This window comes from Nicotiana sylvestris, chromosome 4, assembly GCF_000393655.2.
Source record: "Nicotiana sylvestris chromosome 4, ASM39365v2, whole genome shotgun sequence".
Lineage (NCBI taxonomy): Eukaryota > Viridiplantae > Streptophyta > Magnoliopsida > Solanales > Solanaceae > Nicotiana > Nicotiana sylvestris.
Window position 1 is genome coordinate 179,460,557 of NC_091060.1, and position 15,208 is coordinate 179,475,764.

The 15,208-nt window shown below is 37.0% G+C and overlaps 2 protein-coding genes across 2 annotated transcripts; both read right to left on the reverse strand.

The window, feature by feature from the left end:
- Positions 1 to 136: 136 nt before the first annotated feature.
- LOC104234206 (dolichol-phosphate mannosyltransferase subunit 1) lies at positions 137 to 5,911 on the reverse strand. The gene is made up of 8 exons (XM_070172427.1): positions 5,645 to 5,911; positions 4,563 to 4,662; positions 4,431 to 4,464; positions 4,266 to 4,342; positions 3,243 to 3,268; positions 3,006 to 3,170; positions 2,460 to 2,574; positions 137 to 486 (listed from the first exon to the last, which is right to left on the reverse strand). The coding sequence occupies exons 1-8, from the start codon at positions 5,740 to 5,742 to the stop codon at positions 382 to 384; spliced, it is 720 nt and encodes a 239-aa protein (XP_070028528.1). The 5' UTR covers positions 5,743 to 5,911; the 3' UTR covers positions 137 to 381.
- Positions 5,912 to 7,433: 1,522 nt separating this feature from the next.
- Positions 7,434 to 14,887, reverse strand: LOC104234205 (1,4-alpha-glucan-branching enzyme-like). The gene is made up of 14 exons (XM_070172428.1): positions 14,752 to 14,887; positions 13,915 to 14,034; positions 13,218 to 13,431; positions 12,649 to 12,718; positions 12,245 to 12,514; positions 11,119 to 12,025; positions 10,805 to 10,921; positions 10,523 to 10,585; positions 10,124 to 10,231; positions 9,633 to 9,734; positions 9,292 to 9,359; positions 9,065 to 9,146; positions 8,727 to 8,843; positions 7,434 to 8,038 (listed from the first exon to the last, which is right to left on the reverse strand). The coding sequence occupies exons 1-14, from the start codon at positions 14,827 to 14,829 to the stop codon at positions 7,760 to 7,762; spliced, it is 2,595 nt and encodes an 864-aa protein (XP_070028529.1). The 5' UTR covers positions 14,830 to 14,887; the 3' UTR covers positions 7,434 to 7,759.
- Positions 14,888 to 15,208: the final 321 nt, after the last annotated feature.

Here is a 15,208-nt window from a genome sequence, read left to right on the forward strand (position 1 = left end):
TTCATGACACCAGTTTCCTTCAGTAATTCAACAAAGGTAGACATATATAAGCTAGAAAATGCAAGTTAAATTCACAGAATGTTGGAATCAATTTGCTTAGACCCTGCATCAAAATGACCTAAAACTATTCCAAAGATCCGAAAAAGGAAGCCCTTTTATGACATTATCTGATAACAGACAACTTGTACAAGTGTATTAGCCAATATTGAAAAGCAGCATCCACAAAATAAGCCAAAGTAGCGTTTACTTCAGTAACATTCTTTCCAACACATAATAGCTCATTAATCAAAAATTTTGTCACCTAAGCTGAAGCAAAAAGAAAAAGAATATGTTAAATGGTCCTAGTTCAAGTCTTTAGATTGTCACAGCTTGCTATCCATATCAAGTTGTAACCAGAAGATACAGAAGGCCCTTCAGGTACTCCACTATTTCAGATCCTCCCAGCTTGGAACTTCCAAATACTCTATCGACAAAAGTAATTGGAACCTACAAATAGCAAAATTAAAACTTGAATTTACACTAAACCTTTAGAAAGATGAAAGGTACAACATACAAATAAAACAAACCAATAAAGTACTTGCAGGGACTAAATGTGAAGAACTGATATAGGAAACAAAAAACGAGAAGAGACCCGGGGGAAGGGGGGGGGGGTTGACTGACTGAGGAAAAATAATACTCTACTAATAAAGAGAGCTCTCATAGCCGTAAAAGAATCACAATATATTCCTGCAGGTTGACTCTTTATTTTTCTTGGAATGATGGTTATAAATATCAAACGGGTCACCGTTGCAAAATACAAGGTTAGGATCCAAGAGTTAATTGGGGGATAGCTAACAAAGAAACTCCCAGTCTCCACTAGTAGTCTAAAGTTAGCTGAACTGAGTTAATAGGTTCATAATATTTACTCTATATGCATATATTGCAGATAAAAATCCAACCTTCAACTTTCCCTGTCATAAAATCTCAATGTGTGTGTGTGATCTGATCTTAATCTCTCGGCTGCGGATAAATCCACTACCACTTGTGCCTCGTCGACTCTCTGCATCGAGAAGTGCTACTGCACTGGACTAAGCAGCTGATCATTTTTATGTGCTGGTTGAAGTTTCGCTAGCACCTCCATAATGAACCAGTTCATAGTTTTGCCAAGTTCACCTCGGCTGCAAAATAGTTAGGTTCAACTTTGCTGTCATGGCTCATTATCTTTGCTGGTCCAGATAAGGCCATGGTGTCGTAAATGAACCGTAGGTTGTTCACTTTTCTGTACGCACACCAGCGGCAAAGTGATGGTTTTCGTTTTCACCAATGTCTTAACCGCTGCTCGAGTCACCAAAGTCATAATCATCACCTTCTGCCCACCCACCCACCCCACCCCCACCCCCGGGAGGTTCTAGCACATTCAATGCATTTCTTTGTAGCTTGAACCCATTTTTCAAACCAGCCAATGCCAACCACCAAGCCCAACAGCCTTCCTGACAACTCCCTGAAGCCCCAGCAAAACACTCAATAGTTCTGTTGTTTCCCATCACTATAACTTTGTGTGACCTGGAAGAACAGACAGTTCCTCATCACCACTCTATGTGGAAAGGTGGTAACACCCGAGAATGAAATAGTAGAGGCTCCACCATTTTCCACGTCTCAACTACCTCGTCTAAACTAATCACAGTGACCCTAACGAATATACCAACAGATCAGATTTGATTAGCTACTAGTATTCTGCAACCAAACTATGGAGTACATGGCCGGTAATCCTTTCTCCCTTGCTCATTCCATCACACGATGAAATGAAAGGGCACCAATATCAGCCAACGTGGTAGCAGATCAAACTTCAACTTCTATGTCACTTAGATCAACTACAGATACAGATCTAAATCCCAACAATCTCAGCTCAGATACCTGTTATAAAGAATCACCATCCCTAATTACGTGATTCACCTCAAAATGGAATGGCTTTGCTGACAAACACTGAGATCTTTAACTTTCGCGGACTGGAACCAATCAAGTAAAAAGCAGAACCAGCAATCTCAAATGAAATTCCTCAGTTGAAAGACTAACGCAATGCAAGGATCACTCACTCAAAGCGTAACAGTGATTCAGAGGCCAAAACCACATTTTGGAATCAGATTTGAGTGAAATGCAAACTAATAGAACACAAAATGAATGAATTTCCCAGAGCATTCTAGATATATATATATATATATATATATATAGATAGATAGAGAGAGAGAGAGAGAGAGAGAAAGAGAGAGAGAGAGAGAGAGAGAGAGAGAGAGAGAAGATACACTAAATGCTTCACAACTGCCATTAGGTTGGATCATTATTTCTATTAGAATAGCATTTCGGAGCTCATAAATTGTGCAATGAATAGCAAGATGAGAAACGAGAACACATTTTCTGGTCCAACCAAATGATAATACGGTGGATCAATTAGTATTCAACAGTAAATTCATGACTCTAGCTACCTCTTCAATGCGGTAACCTTTTCTTGAAGCCCGAACAATCATCTCCATCTGAAAAACATATCCTTTACTTACACAAGAGCTTATGATGTCTTCTAGTGCAGATTTCTGGTACAGCCTTCAAAACAAGCAATTCAATTTCAGACACCGATTTTACAAATTACAAAAGCTGTGAGCATTACCAGTGTATAAAAGGCACATGGTAGCTCCAGTATAAGAGTAAATTACGTAATGATAATTCAGTTGCTTAATAACAAAATCATACACAAAACAATGATTCCTGAGACCAAATCAATTCTCCATATAAAAGTATGGTGTCTTTCTTGCTTTTCTATGTAGACTTCCCTCCTATATTATAGGAAGTCTAACATCTATTATTGTTATCTCCCAATCCATCACACTATTAGATTTATAATCTCCAAGCCAGAGTCCCAGACACTAAGAGGTAATCTTAATCTAAGCAAACTCTTATGCAATTACATTTCCTAAACACATTCATTACAATTCATAGAACCACTGATTTTCCTTTACTTCCAAGTTAAAGCATACCGGAAGGATCCAGTTAAGTCTGATACACCCGGCCAAAGTAATGTCTGTGCAAGGACATTTGCTCCCCTACTTGTCAATTTGCGCATAAGGTTCCATCCGTGGACACCACCACCAGTAACATATCGAGTTCCAGTAACTATACTGGCACCTGTCTCCATTTGTTTCCTGGACATAAAATTTGTAGTTCTAGTACTCACCATTACAAGAAAAATGCAAATTAAGAAAATATATACTCACTTGATAAATCTTGGCAGGTATTTTGGCTGTAAAAAAGAGTATAAAAGAATCAACTATAAAATTTAAAATTCAAACAGAAGAATAAGCTCAGTATAGAGATTCATACATTCACCTAATAAGCTATCAAAGCCCAGAAAATCCACCGCCTTATGCCTCTTCAACACGAACGCATGCTTACCAAAGGCCCCTTCCCGAATTTCACCCATACCACCCCCTCCCCCCACCCCCACCCCACCCCATCCCACCCCAATAGAAAAAGGAAAAAAGGAGAAATGAGGGGGAAAAAAGAAGAGAAAAGGAGAATCCCGGTCTAGTGGAGAGCCAGACTTATCAATGGGGTCACATAATTAAATTCAGAAAGCTCACTCATATTTGTTTTCCTACACTACAACGTCTCAGTTGTCCCTTTCTTTTATTTTTGAGGGGTGGTATATGTGGGGGAAAGTATACCAGAAGCAGTGGCGGAGGCAGGATCTCCACGAAGGGGGTTAAAAAAAAATTGTAGCTAGTGGGAATTGAACCTATGACCTTAGGAAGTTTTGAACTCCCTTGACCACTAAGCTACACTTTTGGGTTGTGTTAAGGGGGTTCAAAACTTAATATATAGAGGTAAAAAACAGATTTTGCCATACATATACAGTGTAATTTTTTGGCGAAGGGGGTTCACCCGCCCCCCTAAATCCGCCCCTGACCAGAAGTAATGCAGAGCAGGCACAGACAAGGTATGTGAAAAATGAGAGGGCATGAAAAATAACTCTTAATCCACAAAATAAAATTTAAATTATTCGATATACACACTCAAAACAGTGGATGATCTGTGAACTACCAGAGCTATTGAATTGTTTCTTTCCATGACATCAAGCAAAAACAGACTAACTATACTCCACATATCCCCCTTCTGTCCCTTTTCCAACAAAAAAAATTGATGTTCAAACAAACAGATAAAGGACCTTTTCCAACAACAACAAAAAGAGAAAATATAAAAGGAAACCAAACAAAGCCCTTATCTTCAATCATACTTACATGGTGAGAAAGATCCGCATCCATAATGACAACAAAATTGCCTGAGGCATGCTTCAAACCATGAATATATGCAGTGCCTAAGATAAGAGGAACGTCAGAGAATAATTCATGGTTATCATCTTCTTATCAAAATAATTCAAGGTTATCATCTTAAAGCAGAAGTACCTAAACCAAGTTTCCGAGCTCGAGGTCTCAATAACTGTAGTCAACAAGAGAAATGAGCAAAATGAGATGATAAGTAGGTATAAGCAGGGAAGCATAATGTGCAACAACTGGGTGAAGCAAGGAACTACTAACAATATGATCTTCTCCATATACTTTCTGCAATTGTTTGACAATATCCTGTGTGCCATCTGGACTTCCATCATCCACTACAATTATTTCGAAATCAACATCCCTGAGTCAGGAAGAAAAACTTACTATAAGAGTCTGCTTATAACTTTTACATGATTTTATCACCTCCAAGTACTGCTAGAAAGAAATCAACAGTGAGATATCATTCAAATACAATGAAAAGGTGACTTCTGGTCCTCAAAAAATGGGATCATCTCCCTCAAAGCCACTAAACAATGTCGTGAATATGGCCAGAACTTTTTGCGTCATTATAAACAACCAAATGTGATGCGGTAAACAGGATTGCGACATCTAGATAAATCAATCTCTATAGTAAAGTCTTCTTGGCCAAAATCCATTGTCTCGTGGATAAGTATCAACATTCTTAACAATGAGCAAACAAACATGACAAAATGGTAAGGATGTGAAAGACAGAAGCTAAATGAAAATAACTGAAATAGTGTACAATGCGTCCAAGAACTGTTAAATACTTTGCGGAGCGCCTCCAAAATTAACTCCTGATAAGTGATAAGTGCCAACAACCCTCCGAACAAATCAGATTGCAAGCCAAATTTTTTTCCTACTTACCAATCAATTAACATGCTCAAAGTTACAATCTTTTGCCAAAACCCCCAATCATCCATGCTACATTCCGCTAAAACGAGCTAATACAAATATTCCTGACGGCTGATCATATACCTAAAATTTCAACAAACCATTATGAACCCAAATATAGTTGGATCATAGGTTAATCGAATACGTCACTGATCGGATATTACATAAACCACCTTAAAAGTGATAAATTTACACAATTTGAATTAATTTCCTTTACACAACAGCAATTCATTACCAAATTTAAATTGCTTCTAGAAGATCGAACTAGAAGGGGGGAAAAAATCTTTTTTGACATACATGAACTGGATCACAAAACCCATTTTGGGGATAAATATAAGCAAAAAAATTCAAAAATTATAAACTCCAACATAAGCGATCACAAAAAAAGATATAGCAAATAGAGAAAGATAAAACGAAGAAGAAGTGATTACGGGAGATGCTTAAAGACGAGGTAAATGACGAGAGCAATGTTGAGGCGTTCGTTGTAGGTGGGTACAATTATACTGTACTTGTTCTTCTTCTGCTCCATTTTTTGACTGTAATTCTTTCAGATCAATCAATGCTAATAGTACCATTTACTATATCAACCCAATATTAGCAAAAACCGACCCGAGAGTTCCAAATCGGGCCACCAAATTCATCAAAATCATTAACAATTATATTAGTAAAATAAGTAATTAGTAGCTGGGAATTAAATTAAAAAAGACCCAATAGCAATATTTTTTAAAATGTTTTTCGGCATAATGTGTTGTCAAGTTTCTTATTATAGCATTTTTGTGTCAATTCTTTGTAATTCGGTTTCTTCTTTTCTTTTTTTTCCCCTTATGGTTGATGGCTTGATGCCCTTATTAGCTTTTGTTATCCAAATTGATGATTAATTTTATATTCATATCTCGAATAATTTTATTAATATATAGTGCATGGTCCATCGTACTCTTTTTTCTTTTTTTATACGATAAATATAAAGTTTGAGATTTGATATCTTATAAATTGAGTAACAAAATATATATTCTACAGAGTGTATCAAAGAAACGAGGACAATCTTATTTAAAAAAAAATGAATAAGCAACTAGGGGTGGGCATATATCGGGTAAAACCGATAACCCGAACCGTTAATTCTTTATTGGGTTATCGGTATTGGGTTATTGGGTTAACGGTTCGGTAACGGGTTAAATTTTTTTTTATTGGGTTATCGGTTCGGGCTCGGTTTGCATTTTTGTTATTGGGTAAAAACCGATAACCCAATAAGAATGATGTAATTTACTAATTTACCCTTAAGTATATACTAGGGTTATTTATTTTCCTAATTCCCTCTTCACTCTTCAGTCTTCAGTCGTTTGTCTCTCAGTTCTCATTCTTGTTTCCGTCGCAGCCCCCAAGAGTCAAGACGCAAGACTCACCACCAGTTCTCCGCCAGACATCAGTAGATACTGCACAGAAGTGGGAGCGTGCTTTTGTTAAGAAACAACAAAAGTTGGCAGTTTACACGTTCTGGCAGTTTGATTTCTTTGTTTTATATATTGCAAATTTTTTTAGTTGTTTTATCTTATCGGGTAAACCGATAACCGAACCGATAACGATATATAACCGATTAACCGATAACCAATATCTTATCGGTTTGGTTATAGGGCTATGATATTTGTAAACCGATAACCGATAGGCAAAACCGATAATGTTCAAAACCGAACCGAACCGACCGATGAGCAACTATAACAACACAAAGTAAGAAAAGAAAATATCAAAATTGCGATGGAATTTGGGTTGGAAATGTTTTAAAAAGATCATTGAGACATTTCTTAGTTTTTTTTTTTTTTTAAAAATTTCGAAACAAACACCTGAAGCTTTCAAAAAAAACTTTGGCAAACTTTGGCATAAAAGGAGAAGTAAATGCAGCGGCATATATTCTTCAAGAAAGATAGCAAAACATTATGTTTATTAAATTTTCACATAACAAAATAGAGGAGCAAAACAAAGCAAATCGATCCTCACAAAACAAACTCAAAAGTAAATCAAAATAATACCATACTCATTTTAATTTTTCAAATAAAAAGAAAATCGAAATGAAATACCAATTCAGGCCCCAACTTAGAACTCTTGGGTCGGTCTTTTTAATTGTCTGTTGATCTCGTAAATGGTATATTACCATTGAGCTCGACAGAAATTCAACTTTGAGATAAAAAAATGGAGAACAAGTATAATATAATTCTGAAAGCAACTTAATTAACAGTAATACCGAATTGATATATATATATATATCAGTTTTTTTATTACAATATACTCAACCAGTAACATAAGAAGTGCTAGCACTAGGAACAAATTGAGTCTTGGCTCCAAAGGCAAAGCACCCAAAACTGGGGAGATTTCGAAGAAACACACCCATGCAAATGCATTTCTTCTATTTACAACCAGTACAACGATCAGATGCCAATATGAAGCCAATATGTGTAGAGAAAATACTATAAACAAGAAAAAACTATGATAACATTAGTCGACGCTACCACCCTGAAAACATCATATGCTGACAGATCACCAACGTAGAACATCGGTCAATCATCTGACTGGTCATCATCCCAGACGTTTGCATACGAATCATCTCTGTCAGTTTGAACAACATCACTAATGTTTACAGATGTTGAATCCTTAAGTTCCTCATTGCTCTCCTCAATAGAAACTAAGTCGATTTGACCAGCATCTGTGATATTTACAGATGGTGAATCTTTAAGTATATCGTCACTCTCCTCGATATTGGCTGTTGGCAGCTCACTAGAAATGGCTGTCTGGTCATCTTCGGTTTCTGCTATGCTTTCTTCAACTCTGTAATAAGCCTTCTCAAACAAAGTGAAAAAGAAGCAGAAAAACAAAAAGAAAGACGAGGTTCAGTTGCTTCACCATTTAAATAACAAAAGAATTTTCTATTAGATAAAGAAATTTTATATTGACCTATTCTAAACACAAAGCACCACACAGAACAGTAGATTTTTTTACTTTGCAAGACATGACACTGTCATCATAAACAAGGTTCCTCATTTTCAGTTCCCATCCACTTCAATTGATCCTTATACCTAATTTTCATATGATAGCAAGTGACATGCAAGAGTCATGGGGGGAAATAAAAACAGAAAAGATTTCGGAATTTATTGTATATATCGCATATGCCAAAGGTGGACATGATTATGGCTATTCCTACTTTTACCAAAGGGCAGTTTTCAGTTCCCATCAACTTCAATTTTAATCACTCACCTAATTTGTATGTACGCCGAAGCTACATGCATGTGTTATGGGGACAAGGGAAACAGAGAAGAATTTGGAATTATTTTGTAGCGTAGATGCCAAAGGCAGATCTGATTATGGGTCTTTATACCTTTCAGATTAGTGTTCAGTCTAAACTGCTGATAGTTATGGTAATCAATACTAACGTATGCACACTAAGATCTTTCGGGAAATACCAGTATGCATTCAAATAATCAATGAACAAAACCACGTTAAAATGCAGGCCCCAGCAAGAACCCGTACCACACATGTGCGTGCAGGAGACAGCACTTTGAAAGAATTTGGACGACCATTGAAATTTGTTTCTGGAACGCCAGGTATTCCTTCTGGCGATGTGAAATGGTCAACATCATGACCAACCTGTCAAAAGAACATATTGCACATTATCATTAGGACAAAGATCATCAGTAAACAGTTTTCTCCTTTTTGAATTAACTAAACAACATGGGGGGGGGGGGCAGGAGGCTCAAAGACCTCCAATCTTAGACAGTTGGATTAAACAATAATAATTCTCCTTGTGAGATAAGTGTCCCCTTCATCTGCTATATTATTATCAAAGGTTATTCAAGCAAACTCCTTACTCTTCCATGGCCACCAAAATCCCAAGCATCACTATCCAGTGCAACTCTGTACTTCCCTGGCAAGTCGCATCCAACTTTATACCTGTTTTCGTCATGTGACGATCAGAAAAAGAGTGAAATTAGACAATGTGTAAATAGATTCGTTTCAGTAACTTTGCCATAAAACTTGTTGAGAACATTGAACAACAAGCAGAGCAATAAATTCATGATAAGTAAAACTTATATACCCTTCATATGTGTTCTCTGGATGGAAGTTGAAAACAAATACCAGATCGCCACGTTCAAACACAACAACCTGCAAAGTGAAGTAACTAATCTGTAGAGATATTACCGAACTGACTAGCTATTAGATTAAATAAACATGAAATCCATCGTCAAAAAAAAAGGAATGTGAACCGGTTTCTACCTGTCCTTGGATAGAATTACAGCATTCATAAAAGTGATTGTTTGGAAACTCAATAACTAAAGTAATTCAAGATGTGCTGTGATGCGCACACAAAACCCTATTTGAACATAAGGAAGCAACTGCATCCCATAAACCCAACGTTTGAACTTTAGATGATTGTACCTTATTATCTTCATCCGTGCTGCTTACTATCTGTTTTCCTGATGCAAGGAATGAGAACTTTTCATCGAGTGAATTCATGGCTCTGTCAAATGCACTCATGAACTGCATTTCAACATGAGGGGGAGGAAAGATGGACGAAATATAGATATCAGATTAGGCCATTCAATTAGTATTACTTCATGTAAAGAAAAAGAACGAAAATATCCGACAATTATAGCAGGACGTGGATTGCTAGCCTGAAATTATAGCTTCATAGAATCAACTTAAACTGCTCAACAAGGGCTTACTGGCAGTAAACAAGGCGGTAAGCCGGAAATTAAGTCTGTAAATGAATTTAATACACAGATCTCTAAAAGACAATGAGAAATTTGTCTATGGAAAATAAGCAGACAAAGATGAAATGAGCAATCCTCCCCTGAACCAAGTAGGCATACAAGAAAGCAATCTAAGATTCATAGATATCTAACAAGCTGCAAGGCAAAATACTGAACCTTGTATCTCAAGTGTTCGCTATCCGCGAGGTTCCACTGGCGTCTGCATTTGTCATAACTCCAATTATTTCCTTCTCTAGGGAAGTCAATCCACTCAGGATGGCCAAACTACAACAAAGTTCATCAGATATTTCACAATTACTCCAAAACAGATACACTTGCAAATTCTATAGCTATATATGAAGAAGTAAACAATGTACTTTTCTAAGATAATGTTGTTTTCCGCAACATAATAGAAATCACTAGACAAAGGAACATTCATCATGCTGCTTTTCTCTGTTTTCCAACCCCTTAGCATGCTCAACAGCTCAGGCCATTTTTGAGGAATGCATCTTGTTCCAGTAAGCCAAACTAATAGGAGTAGTAATTATCACAAAAATCTAAAGCTGTAAGCAATACCTCGTTACCCATGAAATTGAGGTACCCCTCTCCTCCCAAGGCCATCGTGAAAAAATGGATCATCTGCGAGTAGAAGCTAATAGTGAATAGATGGAAAAAAAGACCTCCAAATAAGAAGGATATCAAAAAAAACAAAGCATAAACAGAAAAGAAAAAAGATAAACAGAAAATTGAATTATCCATCAGAATCCTGAAAACTGTCTAGTGGTTACCTCAAAAAGAGTGCCAGAGTTTCCATGACAAACTCATATAAACCTTAAAATGCAATCAGAACAGACAAACCTTGTGAAGCGCAATTCCTCGATCAACAACAGGAGACGCATCTGTCAAGCAAGACATGCCAGAATACATCTCTTTGTCCATTAGGAGAAATGCAATGGTCTTGTCACCCACAATAGACTGTTTCCAGCAGACAAAATAAGAGAGAACATAAATCTAGAAGTCACTGGATAAATAACTTATCATGAGATTCAATGGCTACCGATATATTGAAGCCCATGTGAAAGAAGTACTTTTACACTTTGTGACGTATATATTTGAATTCTATCTAACAATTGTTCAAAGAATTGTTCAGTGTGGAAGTAAATTTGTAATACCTGGTCATGGCTCTCTGCGTAAGCTATACACTTCTCTGTATATCTCCTATTTGTTAAACTCCGTGTTACTTCCTTCATGGAAAAGTCTTCATCATTCTTATTCTTCAAGTAATCTATCCACTTATCTGGGATTGCCATTGCCAGGCGGTAATCAAAACCAATTCCGCCCTCAGAAACAGGTCGGCCAAGGCCGGGCATACCCGAAACATCTTCGGCAATAACAGTTGCATCTGGGAAGATCTTGTGAATCAGATTATTGGCCAACATTAGATAGACCACAGCATCAACATCTGTAGCCTCGCTGAAATACTCATGATATTTCCCTGTAAATCCCATATTGATTCCATGGTGAACATACAGCATTGAAGTTATTCCATCAAATCGAAATCCGTCAAAGTTATACTCGTCTAGCCACCACCTCAGGTTGGAAAGAAGGAAACGAAGAACCTCCCAATTGGCATAGTTGAACAGCCTGCTATCCCACAGCTTATGGTACCCTCTCTCTCCAGCATGAAAGTAGGATTCTTGAGAACTTTGGCCAACATCAAAGCCATTGAGGCCATCAGTGATATTATTGCTTGCATGACTGTGAACTACATCCACCAGAACCTGTAAACCCAAGCTATGTGCTTTATCTATCAGATACTTAAGGTCCTCTGGATTTCCAGATCTACTGCTCACAGCAAAAAAGTTTGTAACATGATATCCAAATGATCCATAGTAAGAATGTTCCATTATGGCCATTAACTGGACAGTATTATAGTTATTTGCCTTAATTCGAGGCAAAACATCATCTGCAAACTCGCGATACGAATTTACACGTGGCTCAGAGCTGCTCATGCCAACATGTGCTTCATAGATTCGTGGAGCCTTGGGTTTGGGAGGGCGAGGGTATTTAAAGTGGTACCTGATTAATTGCCAAAGTAGTAAGTTCTGCAGCACTAATAGATTGACTCATTTTGTTAAGAAGGGGGAAAGTTTGAATCAAGTCCAACTTAATAGAGACACATTCTTTTAGCTTTAGAATTTCAATGTCTTACATAAAAAGACAAGTAAAAAAAAATATACTTTTAATGCTCTGAAGAAATGAGTTCAATATTCAGCTTCAAGATATGAATAACAAAACCTTTCTGAAGGTGGTGGGTCCCAGTAGACACCATCATATGGTGCTGCAAATCTTGTAGTGTCTACAGTGGCATACTTTATCCAAGCAGGGATACGATCTACCCAAGCTGCATTTCCATGCTTGAAACGGAACTTAACTCTGGAATTGTGTGGAATGGCTGGGTTACCGTCAACATCAGGAATTCTAATACTCCAAACACCAAATTGGTCCTTCTCCATCATGTGGTTGGAACCATTCCATCCATTGAAATCGCCAATAACTTCTGCTTCCCTGTATCGTGGATGAGTTAATTAGAAGCAGAACAATGTAGTAATTACAACATGTATAAAGTGAATGAAGCTGCAAGAATAGGTAAATGTGTTATGATGATGGAAACTAGTGTATTGTAAAAGAAAAGGACCTACTCAGCAGCAGGAGCCCATTCACGATAGACTATGCAGCCTTCTTCCCTGTTGAATCCAAATTTTAAGTAACCTGGGCAAAAGGAGAGCAAGTTACACAAGAAAGCCCTGCTAATTCTCAACAGCGGTATCATTAATTTAATGTTACGGAACCGATTTTGAACAGAAAGAGTAAGTCATGATTGTAGAAGGATATTGCGAAGCAACAGAGAGAATTTTTTTTTTACTGTAAAATTGCTTTAAGATGGTTCCAAACCCCGACTGGACAACAATTTGGAGAGATTTTGTGGATAAAGTACCCTGGAGAAAAACGTGTTTGGATGATCATTTTTGAATCTATTTTTCAGAGAAGTACCTCAAGAGTGTTTCACTTGTCTGAAAAAAATTCTACTTTTTTGAAGACCCAAAATGAAGAGCTTTTTAAAAGATTGAAAAGTCTGCCAAATGCCTCCTAAATGGAACCAACACTTACTCCTAGGTAGGCAAAATTCTCTTTCAAAGTCAAAGTAGGTATAAACAAGCCATCTTCGAAATTAGGTCAAATTGCCTAAAGCACAACTGTTGGCTGTTACCTAGAGAAAATTCCTCAAGGGCTCCCTCATGTTGTTCGATGAGCTTTTTCTGTTCCGCATATCTCTTCATTCTGTATCTGAAGTGATCTAGATAAGGTTCCAAGCTTGGATCCAAATTTAGGAGGCCAATATTTTCAGTCTCAACGTCTTCCTCTAGGGATGATGTGGAGTTGTCATCGGTCAAAACAGCGGAAATAGCTGAACTGTGCTTCATCTAGGCAGGCAATGCACCACAGTTAGTTTATATCAAAAGGAGGAACAGTATTACGGAGCTAAAAACCCATTTTATACCGTATCACTTTCCCTGGAAAGGATATACAGCACTTTATGGTTTCAGAAAGAAGCAAATGTTTCTGGATTTTCCGCCTCTACTAAAGTAAGAAAAGAACAGTCGCAAATAGAAAGCAGGAAAAAGAAGGGCAAAGATGATAAGGCAAACAAGGGAGTAGTTCAGATCACAATGAGAGAAGTTGATAATATGGAACACCATGCTCATACAGATTGTAGTGAAATTACGAACGCACACAGGAGTAAAGAGCTCCCTCTTTCTCAAGGTACCATAAATTGGTGGGACCAAGAAACGCATGTTTTACACCTCCACGCATTGCACAGATCAAATAAGGCATGAACACCAGTTCAAAAAAATTTCAAATATTTCAATATTCTCCATGTAACCATATCAAATTATCAAACATACCCTTTCATCTTCTCTAGCTCTTGATTTTGGAGTGGAACAAATATCCCAAGACCGTTTCGGAGATCCAAACTTCACTCCAGAACTATGTTGAGAAGGAAAACATATCTTATTTCTAGAAGCCTGACAAAGAAAATTCTTAAGGTTACACGGATATTTTTTGAAAATGTAAGAAATGTTGCTGCACTATAATTGAACAAGAAAGCAGCATCTCAAGTAAATGCAGCATATCCTGTATGTGGACTGAGTGGTAGGATAAAAATGAAATTTGAACTCAGTAATCTGACAGAAATTTACAAATTAATCGAAATTATTGGAGTAGCATTTGCGCTTCGCAAGGTCCATTCCAAGAACACATTCTCAATTATATGTACCCTTTGATAGAACAAATTTCTATTGATACTTGTCTGATAAGAGCGCTTGCTTCAGATTGAGAGAATAAAACCTATTATTGGAGACATTTACAAAGTTAGAAAAATAAACTTCAGTAGCTTTCTCAGTATTATCCTGTTTCCTACAAACCCATAACAATCTTATTTTATTTTCAAAAAGAAACAATTTTTATCATTTCCCTGGACATATGATGGACTCTCTAATCTAATACTACATATTTTACTTTTCCTCCTCTTCTATTAGGAAAAAAGGTGTAATCAAGAATTACCTCAAAAACTAATCCACTAAACCTAAGAACACTCATTTCTAAATACTGCCCCCCTTTCTCTTTCAATTTTATACACTCAATTCACAATATTTACATCTTGCAAATGGTAAACTAAGCCAGAAAAATTAAGGAAAATGAAATTAAAAACGGCTAAAGTAGTAGAATTTAGATGGAATTACCAATGGAAAAACTTGAGGTGAAGAAGATGGAAAAGAGCCTTGAATGTGAGTCGATAAAACATTGAAATTAGTTTCCATGATCACTCTTCCAAACTATGGTGCTTTGCTTCTTCGCTCTGCTTACGTGCTGTTTCTGCAAATGTGTTTCGTTTTAATGGCTTTTATTTAAATAAATAAAAACATATGACCCTCTGTGGTCCTTCACTTTCTGGATATCTCTGTTAGACCCCACTAATTTGGGAAATGTAAGAAGAGACCCTTAACATTTTCCTATTGAATCTATGCCCTTATTCTTTATTTTTTTAAAAATATATACTCCATAGTGGCCCTTGACAGGGAACTATGGAGGTCGAGCATTACGGTTGTAGGTTAGAGGAAAGTTGTGAATATTTCTACAGCACACTAGAGTGAGTCTAGCCAGTTAGGAGTTAGTCTGAAGATGCTACTGGTCGTCTAC